At 29.0% G+C, this 16,427-nt stretch overlaps 2 protein-coding genes across 2 annotated transcripts in view; one reads left to right on the forward strand and one right to left on the reverse strand.

Moving 5' to 3' along the window:
* The window catches only part of loaf (low-density lipoprotein receptor domain containing lost and found), a 167,307-nt gene that overhangs the window by 83,714 nt on the left and 67,166 nt on the right, over positions 1–16,427 (forward strand). The gene's annotated exons all lie outside the window — the stretch shown is intronic.
* On the reverse strand, positions 6,941–12,136 carry LOC148230313 (maltase 1-like). The gene is made up of 6 exons (XM_088195154.1): positions 11,979–12,136; positions 11,618–11,797; positions 10,918–11,021; positions 9,885–10,183; positions 9,618–9,822; positions 6,941–7,745 (listed from the first exon to the last, which is right to left on the reverse strand). Exons 1-6 carry the CDS (start codon positions 12,130–12,132, stop codon positions 6,987–6,989), a joined length of 1,701 nt encoding a protein of 566 aa, XP_088051280.1. The 5' UTR covers positions 12,133–12,136; the 3' UTR covers positions 6,941–6,986.

Genomic DNA, 16,427 nt, shown 5'->3' on the forward strand with positions numbered 1-16,427 from the left:
AAAAACGCTTTTCATTTAACGAATATTAAAAAATGCTCTTCTTATAAAAATAGTATGGAATTTACGCGTTTTACAGCTAATAAAAAGCGGTGAAAACAAAAGGGACTCGCTCAAAGATAACGTTATATTCGACAAGAAAATAACGCCTCATAAACATATTTATATATTTATGTATTATTAATTGAATTATTTGTGAGGTAGATAATAATATATCTTTAAATATTTTTTTTCTCAAATTAAAAAATTGAAGCATCAAAATAGTGCACTTAAACATCGATCCAAATCACGTAATAAAAACGATTGTAATCAAAACCTATTTTCAAAATCAATAAATATGCATTTTGAGAAATACAATAAATAGCAAAAGTACAATGCAACCAAGCTCAGCTTAATACAAAGAAGCATTGAAAAAATGATTCGCTTTAAGCTAACGCAATATTCGACAAGCGCATAAATAAATTTATATATTTATTTATAATTGACTAATCTATTTATAAATTGCAATATGTGGTGTTGATAAAATATAAAAAGCATATATATTTATTTGGAATAATTTGAAATAAAATCATTTAAATAATGGAACTACAAAATTGCGTCAAAAAAATGTTCTTAATTTAACGAACATTTTAGGAGAACAAAAAGCTCTTTTGAAAATTAATTAAAACACTACAAAATTAACGCGATTTATAGCTAATAAAAAGCAATGCAAACAAAAGAGATTCGTTAAAAGATAACGTTATATTCGACAAGAAAATAACGACCCATAAAAACAGATAAAATACTAATTTTAATAAATATGAGAGATGCTCGAAGAACAATTCCAGTGAATAAACACATTTAACAGTTAATAAAAAGCAGTGTCAACAAAGACAGTTCGCTAAAAGTAAACGTCATATTCGACAAAAAAAATAACGGCGAATAAAGTTATACAAAAATAATTTCTAAATTTATGGCGTCGATAAAACGTTAAAAATAGTATATCTTTATATAAAGTACAAATATTTTTTATTGTCTATTGATTGGTTTTCTGGATTGTTTAATAGGATGATGAATTGTGGACCTTGCCAGATTTTTTTTATTTAAATCTAACGATGCTCCCATTATTTTTTATATTTGTTTTACTAATGAAAACCGCCAACCGGAAAAATGATTTTCCTCTCGCGCAATAATGACGCTGTAAATATTTTTCCAATGTTCATATATGTGTGCGGCCGGAGATAACGCGGAGAGTCTTTACTGCGCTATTACGTCCTGTTTTAAATTAGTGTTTGTATTCTTCGTGGCGGGATAAAGTTTTCTTTTATGGCCCTTAACTGAGCCATTCTGGAGCCGTTTCCTTGCGCACATGCTGCACCGCATTCGAAAGTTATATGCAATAATACGAAAAGCCTGCGTTTAACATCCTCTTTTTACTATTGCGCACAAGTATCATGTTATATAACAAAACTGTGCCTCTATATAATACGTTATGAAATCGTTTATAACTGCACTTAAAATCATACAATATGATATGGCTATTATTAATAAATAAATATATAAATAGTCTATTGGAATATTTGTATTTTTATCTTTTCTTGGTCTAGTACGCTTAACTTTACCTTTGACTCTTTAATTGTTAATCGTAATCACAAAACTTCATTAACTAGATTCGACTATCGGTTTCGATTATGCAACACGAAGACAAAGATCCACGTCCAATTTGAACCTTCGCCTCCTCAAGGTCTTTCTCGGTTCCTTCGATACCGTCATGCGTCAGGCTTGGAAAATCTTGTAGAGATAATCGTGTAGCCCATCAGGACATTGATTGGACCCCTAATTGCGTGCCCGCTGAGCCTAATGCTTCCCAGATCCAATCAATCTTCATCCTACCTTCAGGATCAGTTAAAGGATATCTATATATGTATATTTCCTGAGGGGCCGCGACCGGACCATTAAGACATCTCACCGCTATCTGGCATCTTAATGAGATTTTTCCAATTGATCGTAGCAGCGGCGAAATTAAGTACCCACGGACGGCTCAGGGCTTTTAGAGAAGAAGAAGAATAAAAAATACTCCCACGAATACAAAACAACCAATCAATACATGTATTTAATGGGTTTTGGAGCAAAACGTACAATAATGTTTTTAAATCCAAAGAGTCTGATAAATTATGTATTTAGTGTAAATTTATACGGATTAAAATAATGATTATATTGGTACAAACAATTTATTAATAATTGGCTATTTGTGTATTTAAAACAGATTGATATATAATGTTCAGTTAAATAACTAAATGGTTCAAAAGAGAGATTACCGAGGCAAATTATTTAATTGGCAATGATAATGAAACGAATTGTTTTTTGGTATAATGAGGCACAGTGTTAATATATCGGTATTAATTAATAAGTAAGATAGTAGAATATTCAAAATATTGTATTTTGGAATCGATCCTAATTCAATATGCTTTTTATAGACTTATATGGTAAAATGTTTATATTGTCATAGTACGACAAAAGCATTCTTAGTTCTTTGTGTGTTTTTTTAATTTTAGATACATATTTTGCAACGTCTAAAACATTTCTTAAAATAATTTAAGGGTAAACAGTTGTGCGAAACATTTTAAAGATTAAGATTTCACTACCAATAAATATATGCTTTATCACTGCCACTGTGCCACTTATGTTATGTTGAAAATTAAGATTAAAAGAACCACAAAAGCTATAAAATAGTAATTATAGAGTCACATGGTAATTTTCCTTCGAGGTATGAATTTATTTTATTTTTTTGCAAAGAAATTTTGCCGATGTTTTAGCTTAGCTATAGGAACAAGTAGGGCATCCAAATACCCGACCTAATTCATTACCCGGTTCTACGGGTTTTCGAGGAAGAACCGGATACTCGATTCAGTTCTGGGTATTTTTTGTAAGCTATTAAATAAACTACTTTTGAAAGCCGTTAAGAGTCCAATTTTTAATATATTTGAATCTTTGATTAAATATGACGTGATATTTAATATTATACAGATTTTCCAAAACTGGACTTCTTTTGCCAGTGGATTCTAAATTTTCAAAATGTATTTTAAAATTGGTTTTATCGAGATTGGCAACAGCCTTTATTGAAGTAGTGCTATTTTTTAGTTGATGGATTAAAGACTATTTACCACCGTTTTCTACATTTTCTACTGTACTATCATTTTCTACATTTCTATTGTCATCTGTATCTTGCGGTATTTGTGGATATAGCCTTTTTAATATGCTATCAGCATATGCAATTACTATAGATCTAGAGCTGTATATCTGGATTGAGACGAAAATTTTTTTGGGAGTTTTGATGCTTGTAAATATATCAACAAAGATACAAGATCTTTGTTTCTTCGTTCTAAAATTCTTGTTTTTAAAGCGGTATACAACTCCAAACGCATTTTTTTAAGTTGTTCTAACATAAAAATTAAAATACCTTCCGAGTCTAAAATATTTGTAACACTCAGCTCTAAAGGTTTTAAAACATGCAATAAATCTTCAATTCTTGACAAAAAGTTTATATCATTATATAGATTTGAGCGATTTAATTTGATTAATTAACGGCTAGTATTTACAACTGCATCCTTGCAAAATATTCTTTATCTATGCATTCGCTTATCTCGAAATCTAAAAGCTGCTAAGTGCTGTCCCTTTTTTGTCGTTCAAAGACGTTAGTCGCTTAAGAACGCCGATTCGGCTCTTCCATTTAATTTGAAATAATGGAAAAAACTATTTAAATGAAATGAAAATTACCCGGTTTTCGGTTCCTTGAAAAACATTGCGGGTACCCGGTTTCAGTTCTACCCGGTTCAAATTCCCTAGGAACAAGTAAATCTAACTCTTTAATTGCCGAAACTTTAAGAACAATTACCATAAAAATAAAATGATGTATTTTGAAACAAATACACTACAACCCATTAATATTGTATTCGATTTCTTCTTTAATGATGACGTCAAATCTAACCATTCTCACTAAGGAAGCCACAGCCATATTTTAATAAATAGAAAAATGTATTGTGAATTGATCACATCTTTAATATATTTTGATGCCTTACAATATTATTTTTTTTATATTTATAATCCTTAATTTGCTATATCACAAACTGCTTGACACAGTTAAACAAATATATAAATTTTCATGTTTGCTTAAAAATTAATTGAAAAATTGACTTTTTTTTAAAAATAAATATATGATTTATTAATTAATTAGCTATTTTATAAATTGATTAATATTTGTATGCCAGCTTTAATTTTAATTAAAAAACACAAAGCTAACTGATCAAGAGGCGGTCCTTTTATATATGTCTTTTGCGGCTATTGCGATGTGTTCTATTTCTGGATGATTTATAACTTTGTGCTTTATTACTTTACGCGTCTTAACTTTTGTTGCCGTATTTTTTTATATATGTTCTCTAATAATATTTATCATAAAATGATATTTTTTTTTTCAATGGTTACAAATAATTGTAACTTTTTTTTAAAGAGCGAAATTTTGAATGCAATATTGAGCGTGGTAAGTTTATTAAAAAACATTATGATTAAAAAAAAATCTTTGGCAAAAACTAAAAATTGTTGTGAAGTGTCATAACTAGTTTCATTACTTTCTTCTTGCTTACGATACCACAAAAAAGTCATCCCTCATGACTTAACCCATTCCCCGGAGTACGCATGAATTATTTAAATTATCAACGCGCGCAACCAAACACATAAGCACACCGTAATAAAATTTTCACGAAGGGTATAAACGTCGCATAGTGAAACCACCGGTATTTCAAAATGTTTGACATAGTTTGTGAAATTTCTGACTAATGGAAATTAGTTAATAACCACATTAGCCTCAAATATGAAACACACTATAGCGGCGCAGGCACGACGGGTTAGCGCCGCGCCGGTGCAAAAAACTTTATATCATTATATTGTATACACATAACACAATACCCAGTGTATGCCTAGGTATGCACATACCTAGTAGTTCAAACAAACGTTAACGTAATCAAATTTGATATGCTTTTGCGCGAGGTCACGCCATTTATATACTGCCTAATATATAATATATAATGTAATGGTTAAACTAATTTTTTATGTTTGCACATGAACTATGATACAATCTGATTAAACCACGTGTGAAAATATAATACACGTTAAATCGTATTTTAATTTTGTTATAAAAGTATCAATGTAAACAGAATTCACAAATAAAAATCCACACTATTTAAAAAAACATTAAGGAATATCGCTATAAACACGAATGTCGTGTTTACGGTTTAATTTTTGAAACTAGCTGTCGGTTATTGGCATGATGTCATATTAATAGTTTTATAAGACACGCGATTATGGTTAACAGATCAAAAAATGTAAAGTCTGACTTTATATGAAAATTCAGGACATTTGGCTAAACGAAGAGGGTAAAACGAATCAAAACTTTTTCTCGGTTGGCTTAAAAAGTCCAAGCGAAATGCGGACAAAATGTCCGGACCAATCCTGACGTCTGGCACCTACACGCGATGTGATCACATATTTAACCCTTGCCACGTGGCACCTAATTTGCTCCATCTTACTGCTCATTTAAATTAAAATATACATTTTTATTGTTCAAAAACGACCAATATCTGTATAATCGAAATAAATCTGTAAGCCAACTCATTTGATTGTATTATAAATATAATAGTATCGATGTTAGAATTATATGGTGTATGATATAGCGTCATACACACATGTGAATATAAACTCACGCATACGCACGAGGGCTGGCACAAACTGATTATTATTACTAGCTGCGGTACCTCGCGATAGTGAGAGACCGACACCTAGTTATTATTATATAATTATATGTATGTGTTTATCACTCGTACTAATACAATCGATTTTCTGTGCCTATAAGTTAATGAATCATAATCTTTTTTATATTTATAAAAAATAATATAATCACAAATAAAACCGATTAAATTATAATCAAAATTTCACTTAAAATAAGTATACTATATTTCCAAACATACACAATGTCATGATAAATATAATACATATTTTTTTATGTAAGCCTTCTATTAAGATTTTTTGTAGAATGTGAACAAACATAATATTCTGTATAAAAGCGCTTTGCTGTTGTCTATGGTTTGTAATAAATTTACTGCCTATGATACATATAACTTTCTGTGAGAACTCAGTGATTCATATCCCAGCGCCCATAAAATAAAAGTGCTGAGATACAGGTATATTTAAAACCTTTTCTTAACTTTTTCAAATAAAAAGGTTTGACTATTTTAGGATTTTAAACTACAGATCCTTAATCAAAAATGATGTGAGTTAAAGTGTCATAAAGGACACAAATAAATGGCTCATAACAAAGTCTAGCAGCATTAAAGATTTTTCGCAGACGTCGTTTACGTGTAGAGAGAATCACATTTTTTTTTCAAATATGATTCTAAATTTTAGTGAAGGTTAAAAATAATCTAATAGCTAACGAGATCAAAATTAAATATAAAATAAATATAAAAAAAAATTCAAAACAATACTTTAAAAAAAAATTGTATATCAACTTTTTTTATAAAATATTTATGACCTCATCACTTTTTTGTATATGATTGTTTTTATAGGCGCCATATTTAAAATAATCGTAAATAAATTATCCCCCTTTTCTCCCGCGAAATTAGAATGACTGAAATAAATTCTTTGCTTTAGATTATTATTATTTTTTTATAATAATATTAAAATTGTTTCTTATTAAGTCTTACTTATTTTTAAAGTTTATATAGACATTTATCTTCCTATTGTTTTGTTAAAAATATGCAGTTTTACGAGTACATCATATGATGGGCTCGCGCTGAAGACCTGACTCGGCTAGCTTTCGTATGATGTGCATAGCGTTGAAAGGGTTAAGCATTTGTAGCATTTCCTAATAAAATTTAGTTATGGATAATTTTATAAAATAAATATGGACATAGTGAATGCTTTTCTTTTATTAATATGTAACTTATAAATTAATAACATTACACAGAAAAGACTTCCCGTATTTTAAAATATTCATTAACCCTTTTAACGGCATCAGACAGCTTCGAGACTATTTTATCCACGGGTTTGGTTGATGCGCAAGGCTTAGTAGCTACAATGCCAACCAAAACCTCTCCACTGCTCAGCCTCAATTTATCCAACATCGCCTTTTCTCCCAGATCCCAATTGGATATTTCGTTACACAAAATCACGGTCAACTCATTAGATAAACCGTCGAAGACGTCGAATTCAACGGACCGAGTTTTAGAACTGGGATTGAACAACACTACCAGACTTTGAAACTCTTGACGCTTAACCAACAACAGCACGTCAGAGACTGTATACAATTCGAATTTACTGTTTTGGAATAAAGGCATCTTTCTAAGCTCTGCCAAATTTTTGTAATTAGTTAATACACTTTTCTCTCTAGACTTTTGCTTCTTAGCGTTGACTGTTTTGTAATCGTTGGCTACCCTCAGCCATGTTTGAGTGGAATTCGAAAAGCCAGAGTTTGAAGTGTCGTCCCATTGATACGGAGTGTTGGCTGACAGTTTTGCTTTGGTATGGACGTTTTCTATGTATTGTTTGCAAACGTCAACGTCATCGTCAGGCGTCATATTGTCAACGTCTGACATGCCAATTTCGTCTCCTTGGTTGATCATAATATTCCCGGGTAGCAAGAAAGCGACGATTGCTATTCCCTCGGCGTTTTGATGTCCTACCCTTGAGTACAATCTGCTGGTGTCGTGCTTTCCTAGCTGAAATACAAAATAAACAAAATATTTTATTAATTGATAGGGTAGATAGAAAGCAGGCGTAACCATTTGGCATACTTATTTTTATGTATGGGGGTCAGCAACAAAATAAAAAACCAAGCGATTGCAAGTGTTACAAAACAAGGCTTTAAATTTAATTAAATATCAATTGACTCGCATATAACTGAGTTATATGAAACTAAAAAATAATTTGATTATGATATAGCACAAATTTAGGATTATTTTATAATATTAAAAACTTTGTTGATACTTTATTTATTTTTATTTATGATAAACATAATTAAGAAACCAGCATAAGAATAATTAAAAAAAATTGTTGTCGGTCTCTCACTGTCGAGAGGTACCGCAGCTGGCAAGTGTCAGAAATTATGTATTAAATGAAAAATATTAAATTAAAAAATGTTTTTAAATACTTGTATGCATATGAGGGAATATTGTCCATATTTATTTTCCACAAAATTCCTACAAGGTATGCTAGGATATGATTCCCTTGATCTAATAATTACTAGTGATTACGTTTCCAAGTATTGTATGAAGTACCGCATGCAAGAACTTTCTAATAAGCACAGCTATCCAACTTTTTAAGTATTGATTTGTTCGCGTCCAGGTTCTCGTAGTTACATAACGATTATTGTATATAATTGAATCTAATATTTTGTTAAAATGTATTGTTATTTCTCTGTGCAGGGTGCATTGGCGTAAAGCTTTTTTGCCCTGCATATATATTAAAATAAATAAATAAAATTATTAGCTGAACTAACTTTAACTGTAAATATCACCAAAAATATACAGAAATGCTTTTTACATTAAATATATTATTCACTACATTAAAAACAGCTACGAAATAGTTATAATTAAATACCAAAATATATTCGAAAAATCAGACCTAATTAAAAATAAAATTTAGACCAAAATAGTCGAGCGTCCGGTATTTACACACACTTGCTAGCTGCGGTACCTCACGACAGTGAGAGACCGACAGCTATTATACATAGTTGTATATAATTTCATCTAATTATTTCTGTGAATATACTTTTTTACGGCAATGCAGAGTGCATTGCCGTAAAGCCTTATGCACTGCATATATATTTAAATAAATAAATAAAATGATTAGCTGAGCTAACTTAATTAAGCTGTTAACATCAACAAAAATATTCAGAAATGCATTTTATATTAAATATATTATTTACTACATTAAAAGCTACAAAAATTTAAATTTCAATACTGAAAATATATTCGAAAAAATCAGAACGAATTAAAAATAAAATTTAGGCCGTCCGGTATTTACACACATTCGCTAGCTGCGGTACCTCACGACAGTGAGAGACCGACAGCTAGTTGTAATATAATTTCTTCTAATTGTTTCTGTGAATATATATTTTTCTGTATTTTATTATTATATAATTTTTTTATGCATTATTATAGAGCTGGTGTACCTTAAAATTAATAAATATGATGTATGTGCTAGCAAAAAAATAATAACAATAAATTCTGTATCCTATTCAGTGCAAAAACATAAATTATACATTTTGTAATAAGTTTATTTTTTTTCAAATAATGTATAATTATAATGGTAAAAACTTTATTTGACTAAATTTTAAAAGCAATTTATGTATCAAAAACCATTATATTTATAAACAAAAAAAAAAATTAACACTTAGAACCAAGTAAAAAACTAATACAGCTAAAATCTGCATTTAATTTCACATTCTAAGCAAATTGTCTTATCTTTGCAAGAAAATTCTAAAAGGTTAAACATGTTAAATGTATGAATATTTTATTAATAATAAAGTTCAATCGTTATGTGCTTCACACAAAAGAAAAAAATATTTAAATATAAAAAAATATACTTACGATCCAATATGCCTGATCGGAATCTGAATCAGCAGAATAAGTCATTGTCTTATCTATAATAAATTTTATATCCTTAGCCGTGTGCCTTTCTTCTAAGCCGTAAATAAAACTGTCCATGAATACTGCATGGAAGCATTCTACGATTGAAATACGATTATTTCCCAAAACATCCTTAGCATCTTGATCGAATTGCCCGATAAGTATTCTATGCAAAACAACCATTATTTAGATAAATAAAATAAAATCACATATCCTAATGAATCAAACCTTTTGATTCCTCCGTTTTTCCTCGAATAGTTATCCATAAAATTCTTCAAATATTCAAAGCCGTCTCTCGCGTTTCTATCTTCAAAAATCTGAACTTTTTCAAAGTTTATCTTGAACCCCGCCACGCCTTTATCCATCCAGTGTTTGAGAACGTTCAGTAGCTCCTCGTATAATTTCTTCTCTTTGAAATTCAACGCAGGATACTCAATTCCAGTGTATCCATTCGCCTTATAATATTCCATTTTGTTATCATCCCACATCCATTTACTATTTTCGTCGGCCTTATTCTCCTCTGTCATCTGCCGAAAATAACACGATTTTTTATCATTTTTATGAAATTGTATTACATGTATATATGTTATGGGAATATATGATATAGATTTCCTACAATATGTTATATAGTATACAGTGTTATATATAGAACCATAACGAATAAACTTTCTGTGAAAATAAATTCAAGAACAAAGCAAATTCTCCCTCGTTGAAATTTTGCATATTTTTGTATTGTTCACAATAATATATTAGTTATACTGTAATTATTGCTACAACATATTTTTATACATATATATTAAAAAATTAAATAGAAAGCTAAATAATTTTTGTTGAAATTCTGCATATTTTTATATTATTTCAGTTTGATTTTAAACTATTATTGTAACATACATCTAAATATATAAATGTAAGTAAATATATAAATTAAACTTATTTTTATTTTTTTTATATATTAGCAATAAAAATATTTTAATTACATTTTTATTTAACTTATGCTACATTGTTTTTATTTATTAAATTAAAATCTAAGCTTTGCGCTTTATATTATTAAAAAAAACTTAACTATATATTATATTATTATACAGCTAAGAATATATAAAATTTTAAAGATAATTTTTTTATACACTTGTAAATTTAACAGGTATTTTTTTTGTAATTTTGTAACCTATATTGTGTTTAAAAATAATATCTACCACACGTTTATTAGTAGTCTAATTGTAGAGAAAATGCTTCAAAATGTGATTAAAAATATTTAGTATACCTGTGTATTATCACTTCTGATATAAAATTCTTCGTTTTCTGATAAGAACCAATCTGACATGACACTAGTTTCTTCGAGGTTTAATTCTAATAAAACCGTTTTACCTGAAAATAAGTTTGGTTATATTAAGTATGCAGATCAATAGCTTATACATCTTAGAGTCCCGGAAAATTGCGACAAAATCACACTATTTTTAATGGCATAAATATCTAGAGCACATGTATTTTATAGTAGAAAATTATTTAATAAAAATTTTATAAAAGTTATTCATTATTTTAAAAACGGAACGAAACGAAACGAAACCAAACACAACTGTGGTCTTATGCCGTTCTGCTCCATAGAGGTACTCGTTTTTAAAAAGTATTACTCATTAGTAAACTTATTAAAGTCTATATTTATGTCCTAATAAAACTGTTTCTTAATACGTCTGATAATTGACTATTGAAACATAAATTGAGTATTAGAAGCGAATCTTTACATTCGTTATAAATTAAAAGTGCCAAAATATACAATGAAACATTATTAAATTATTAATTGCGCAAAAAATAGCAATAGTGTTTTTTATGTTAATAAAAAACTGCAGTAATATAAATTATACAGTATATGTTTTTTATTATTAATATACAATTAAATGATATTATTACTTAAACATATACGTAGACACATATTAATATTTATAAAAATAAATTGAAGTGTTTACCTATTTTTTGGCATGCTTTAATCAATACGCCAAATTGTTCCAAATCACCAATCTGATCATCAATCTCATAAAACGACTTTACTCCATGATGCGAACAATTCTTAATAGTTTTAAAGATGGGAGACAATATTACTGAGTCTACTTTCAGCGAAATGAAATGATCCAGTTTTTTCACGAGGCCTGAAAAATTAATATCCGATCATAATCTTTTATTTCGTGTGAAAAAATCGTCTATCATTTTAACTTCATAAAACAAAAGAAATATTGCCAAAAGTTATAATGATAAATGAGTTTAGCGACGAAGGAATATAAAATGAGGCTATTAGTGATTAATGCTATCTATACAAATCTCATATATCACCGTTAATATCTCCAATTCCATCTCCATCGCTGTCCATGAAAGATTTCACGTTCACGTTGTAGAAATAGTTGTTTTTCCACCATTTTTCAATGTTATCTGCACTTGTGAGACGAATTAATGTTAATGCGAAGAGTATCGCATTCGACGAACGCATCTTTCGAACTGAAAACTCAATTGTCGGTAATTTGTCGATGATTGTCTGAAATTATATGGAGTCGACTGTGTACTGACATTTGCAAACAACACAATTGTAGTTGACGACTTCGTAATTACTGTTTGTGCGACGGTTCGGTTAAATTGTATGGTATTTATTAGTAAAATTCTGTGATGCTACAGGTAGTTAACTATAGACTGTTAGTTAATATCAGGTTGTGGTAGTTCATATATATATTTTTAGTATTGTAACGTGGAACATAATTGAATTATTATTTAGATATTAGCTACCTATAGAGTATCGGTTGTGTATTGGATTCGTAACATAACGTGCAATTGACATTAAAAAGTTTGAGTACACAAATTTTAGTAAGTAAAATATTTAAAAATCAAATTGAGATGAATATATAATGATAATTTATATTTTATTCAAAATTCTGATTGCTTCAGGTAAAACTGATAAAAATATTATTTTATTTATTAACATATTAGACTCTTACAATATTTTTACTTAATTTCAACAAATCTATGCTTATTTTTCCTTAGGTAAATTCAGACATTCATAATGTAGATAGTCAATTTTTAAATAAGCTTTTTGTGACATAATTCAATGCAATTTTTTCTACATTTAACTTTATTTAACATAGCTTTTTGTAAGTAATTTTTCTGTTCTTAAAAAATAAATAGAGCAATAATTTGCTAAGCGTACATTTTATAACCTTGTTTTTAGCATAATTTCAATCATCAATATAGGCACTGAGTGATTTTTCTATAAAAATAATTGTATTACTAATTGTCTAGATACATATGTATATCACTTAAAGAATTACTAGTTTTTTTTAAGCGAAGCTTATCTTTTCCGCAAGGTTGTTTTTCTTACCAGTTGATTTGTTGATTCAATTAAAGTTCAAATTTTTATATAATAATAAAAATTATGCAAGATTTGATTTTTAGAATTCAATAAAACAAACATCAAAAAATGCGTAAAAATATCATATATAGCAAATTATAAAGCAATAATGTATTAAAATATTCTGACCGCTTATTGTGACACGTTTTTAATTAGAAAAACATAATGTCTAGTGATAGAGAGCATAAACATTACTACGGAAACTAAATGCTTATATAAATAGTTGTCATTTCTTCACTGTCGTGAGGTACCGCAGCTAGTAAGTGTACGAATACCGAAAGTTTCACTTTTGTGTTTTAAATATTATTTATATTTTAACGATTGTGTTACATTATAAAATAATAAAACAATTGTAAAGCTGTGTATTATATAAAAAAATAATAATGGGAAAAAATGCTAATATATATTTTTGACAGACTTGTGTGAGGACCAGAAGTCGCGATTTTTGGTATATTTTGTCAATTTCTTGACAGTGACTTTTAGCTGTAATGGTTTCGCCGTGAATAAACCATGTGCAGATCATCAAACAGTCACTCTAATTTTCTTTTTATAATTCTAGTTTAACGATATGCTTTAGAGATTCATGTTTGTACAAACATTGTACAGATCGCTTTCTGTTGCGTCTAATTTTATCGCCCGCTAAAATACGATCAAGAAAGGATCGTTTCTGTTGCGTATAAGAAGCGCATAAGTTTTTTTGTGTTGTTCTAGATCATGCGGCACCTATTTCACAAATTATTTTGTGATTTAACTATAGTGGTCCAGAACTAATAAACTATGGTACTCTTGAATTTGTATGTAGTTTTGATTTATTCAACGCCTTCAATTAGTTGTTTTAAATTGAAGACCATCTTTATTGCCAACACCATTTTTTTAGAACCATATTTGCACTCATTAGTATTATCACAGAAGCATGTTTTAGTTTACAAGCAGTTTCTGCTGCTTAAAAAAAATAAACCCAAATATTTTCCTAGTAACTCTTTTTTGTAAATGCGTCAGTTTTTTTTCACATATTTAATCATCCGCAGTGATTCAAAATATTATTAATAAATAAATTCCATCTATAATATATTGTGCCACACAGGGTTATCTACTTCTACACTTGTACGTTTTCTCGGTTTCAGTAATTGGCAGTCAATAAGCGCCGATGTTTCGAAGCTCAATTTTCGATTTCGACACACGAGCCTTATTGGCTTAAATTTTCCCTTCTAGGAAACGCGTCACGTAGAAGATGGGTTCACGTGATAGATTTAACCTGTTACCTTTTCGGTCTTAATAGTGGTGCGAGTCGACCAACCCTTCCACGGTGCCAAAGTAAACATTAGCGAAGGGCTTACTGGGATAAACATTGCATGATTGATCACAGTGCAAGGACCCTTGCATTGCTCTAGTTGGTGTATATCACTCAATGTGCTCTGCTCAAATACAAGGATTACACTGATCGCTAAGTATCCTTTAGAATATGAACATAGGTACAGCGTATGCCAGAGGTAGCCAACTTTAGAGATATTTTTTTAATAAAATATAGTCGCAAGCTAGCTATAAAATTTCATTTACATTTATGTAGTTGATTAAATAAAAAGTCGTATTATTTATTTCTACTGCAAAATTAAAAAAATCTTGAAAATAATTTTTATCTTAAAAAATCTTCAGTGTGATTATTTTCAAACCCATCCTATAAAACTAGCATTAACTATTAGGCTTTATATAATTCTTTGAAAAAAATAACACATTATATTGTATATTAAATCATTCGCATTCAATCTTCTCCTTCATGTTTTTATCTGAATCCAGTTTATATAAAATAACAATGACAAAAAATAACAATTGCTTGTACAAACGATATTTGATGGTTGCTGTCAGTATTTTGGTGGTGAAAAAAAAAAGTTTTTACGTATAAGCGAAAACTGGATTTGGCCAGCTTCCGGCGAACAATTGCGGAAAAATATCTGTTTGTATATCCGATTTAGGGTCAACCGCACTTCCTGTCAGTTACAATGGACCCGCAGGACCCTCGAGTCCCGAATTCGGGATTTAAAACGCAACGTTTTGTCCATTCTACCAAATACGACCGCAGTATATTGACCGCATTCGAAATTTGGGCGATAACCAACCGCACCTGATTAATTTCGAATACAATTCAGTTAAACTAACAATGCGCTAACTATTGTAGATGTTTTATATTAAATCATAGTAATGAACAAAGTTCTTTAGAGGTACCAAATTTATTGATGTTAAGATCTATTTTAGAAAAATTAGTATTTTGTAGTTGAAAGTTTTTTTATAAGCTTAATATATATATACAATAATCATTTAATAGTATATTTACTTGAGAAATATAATTTTTTTTAAATTATATTTATGATTTATTATTTATTAGATCTCTAATTTTTTAATAAAATTTATTTTTTATAATTGAATGGAATTTAATTAAAGAAATATACTATTAATGATCTGTTGATTATTTATAAGAACTGTTTGATTAATTCATTTTTTAATAAATTATTTAGAAATATCTATATAATAAATTAAATATTTAAAATACGTATTATTTATTTATTTTATTTATTTTGAAAATATAATTTAAAATAGCTTGTGAAAAAATGTCCAAATGTTATGGACAAAGAAGCTGCCAGTAAAAACAGATGTCTAATATGTGTGTGTAAAAGGTTAATGTTTAATTATAAACTAATATATTTGTATCCCACACAAGATTTTTGAATTTACTGATATTAATCCTATGTGAGATTTACGATTTATTCGTCTATTATTTTGTATAATTTATATAAATTATAAAGCCATGGCAGCGTCTTTTCCAAGCGTCAATTTTTACATGAATCGTCCATATCCGCTGTGTGTTTATATTTTTTCTCTCGCTGTTGTCGCTGTTTAATTTATATATTTTTCATTAAAGCAAACACACAACATGTTGAGTTTCGCCGGCGGGCTACAAATCAAGCGGCCCCGAGGAAATGAAAATGTCGCCCCTTGAATTTGTGACCCGGTCGAAAATATTTCATACATTCTACCGCGGCGCCGAACGGTCGCTGTTATTAATGGTCCAAGTTGCGAATTAAAATCGCTACCCAAACCTACTACTACGTATTATAGGCTTTTAATTTACCTGAAAACGAGGTTCAGTATTATCAAACTTGTTCTATTGAAGAGACCACTTGATAGCAAAATATTCCACAAAACGCGACTAATATTTAAAAAAAATCTTAATATCAGGATAACACAAAAAGACCTCAAATTTAAGATTGTGTTGAGATCTATAGAATTTTAAATTCATATGCTATTCTTTTTTTATTATAGAAAAAATATAGGACTATTTTTCAGTGCAGTGAGATATTTTCTGTATTTTTTTTAAACTGCATTGCCATTTT

The sequence above is a fragment of the Plectrocnemia conspersa genome, unplaced genomic scaffold, assembly GCF_051122295.1.
Source record: "Plectrocnemia conspersa isolate PC_06_02 unplaced genomic scaffold, ASM5112229v1 ptg000010l, whole genome shotgun sequence".
In the NCBI taxonomy this organism is placed as follows: Eukaryota; Metazoa; Arthropoda; class Insecta; order Trichoptera; family Polycentropodidae; genus Plectrocnemia; species Plectrocnemia conspersa.

What these genes read in the sequence shown, in the direction of transcription:
- LOC148230313 (XM_088195154.1), bottom strand. Translation starts at nt 12,132, where the DNA reads ATGCGTTCGTCGAATGCGATACTCTTCGCATTAACATTAATTCGTCTC. An exon ending in TCAGAAGTGATAATACACAG is followed by an intron (nt 10,184 to 10,917) that starts GTATACTAAATA and finishes TATTTTCGGCAG; the next exon opens with ATGACAGAGGAGAATAAGGC. An exon ending in CCGATCAGGCATATTGGATC is followed by an intron (nt 7,746 to 9,617) that starts GTAAGTATATTT and finishes TTTGTATTTCAG; the next exon opens with CTAGGAAAGCACGACACCAG.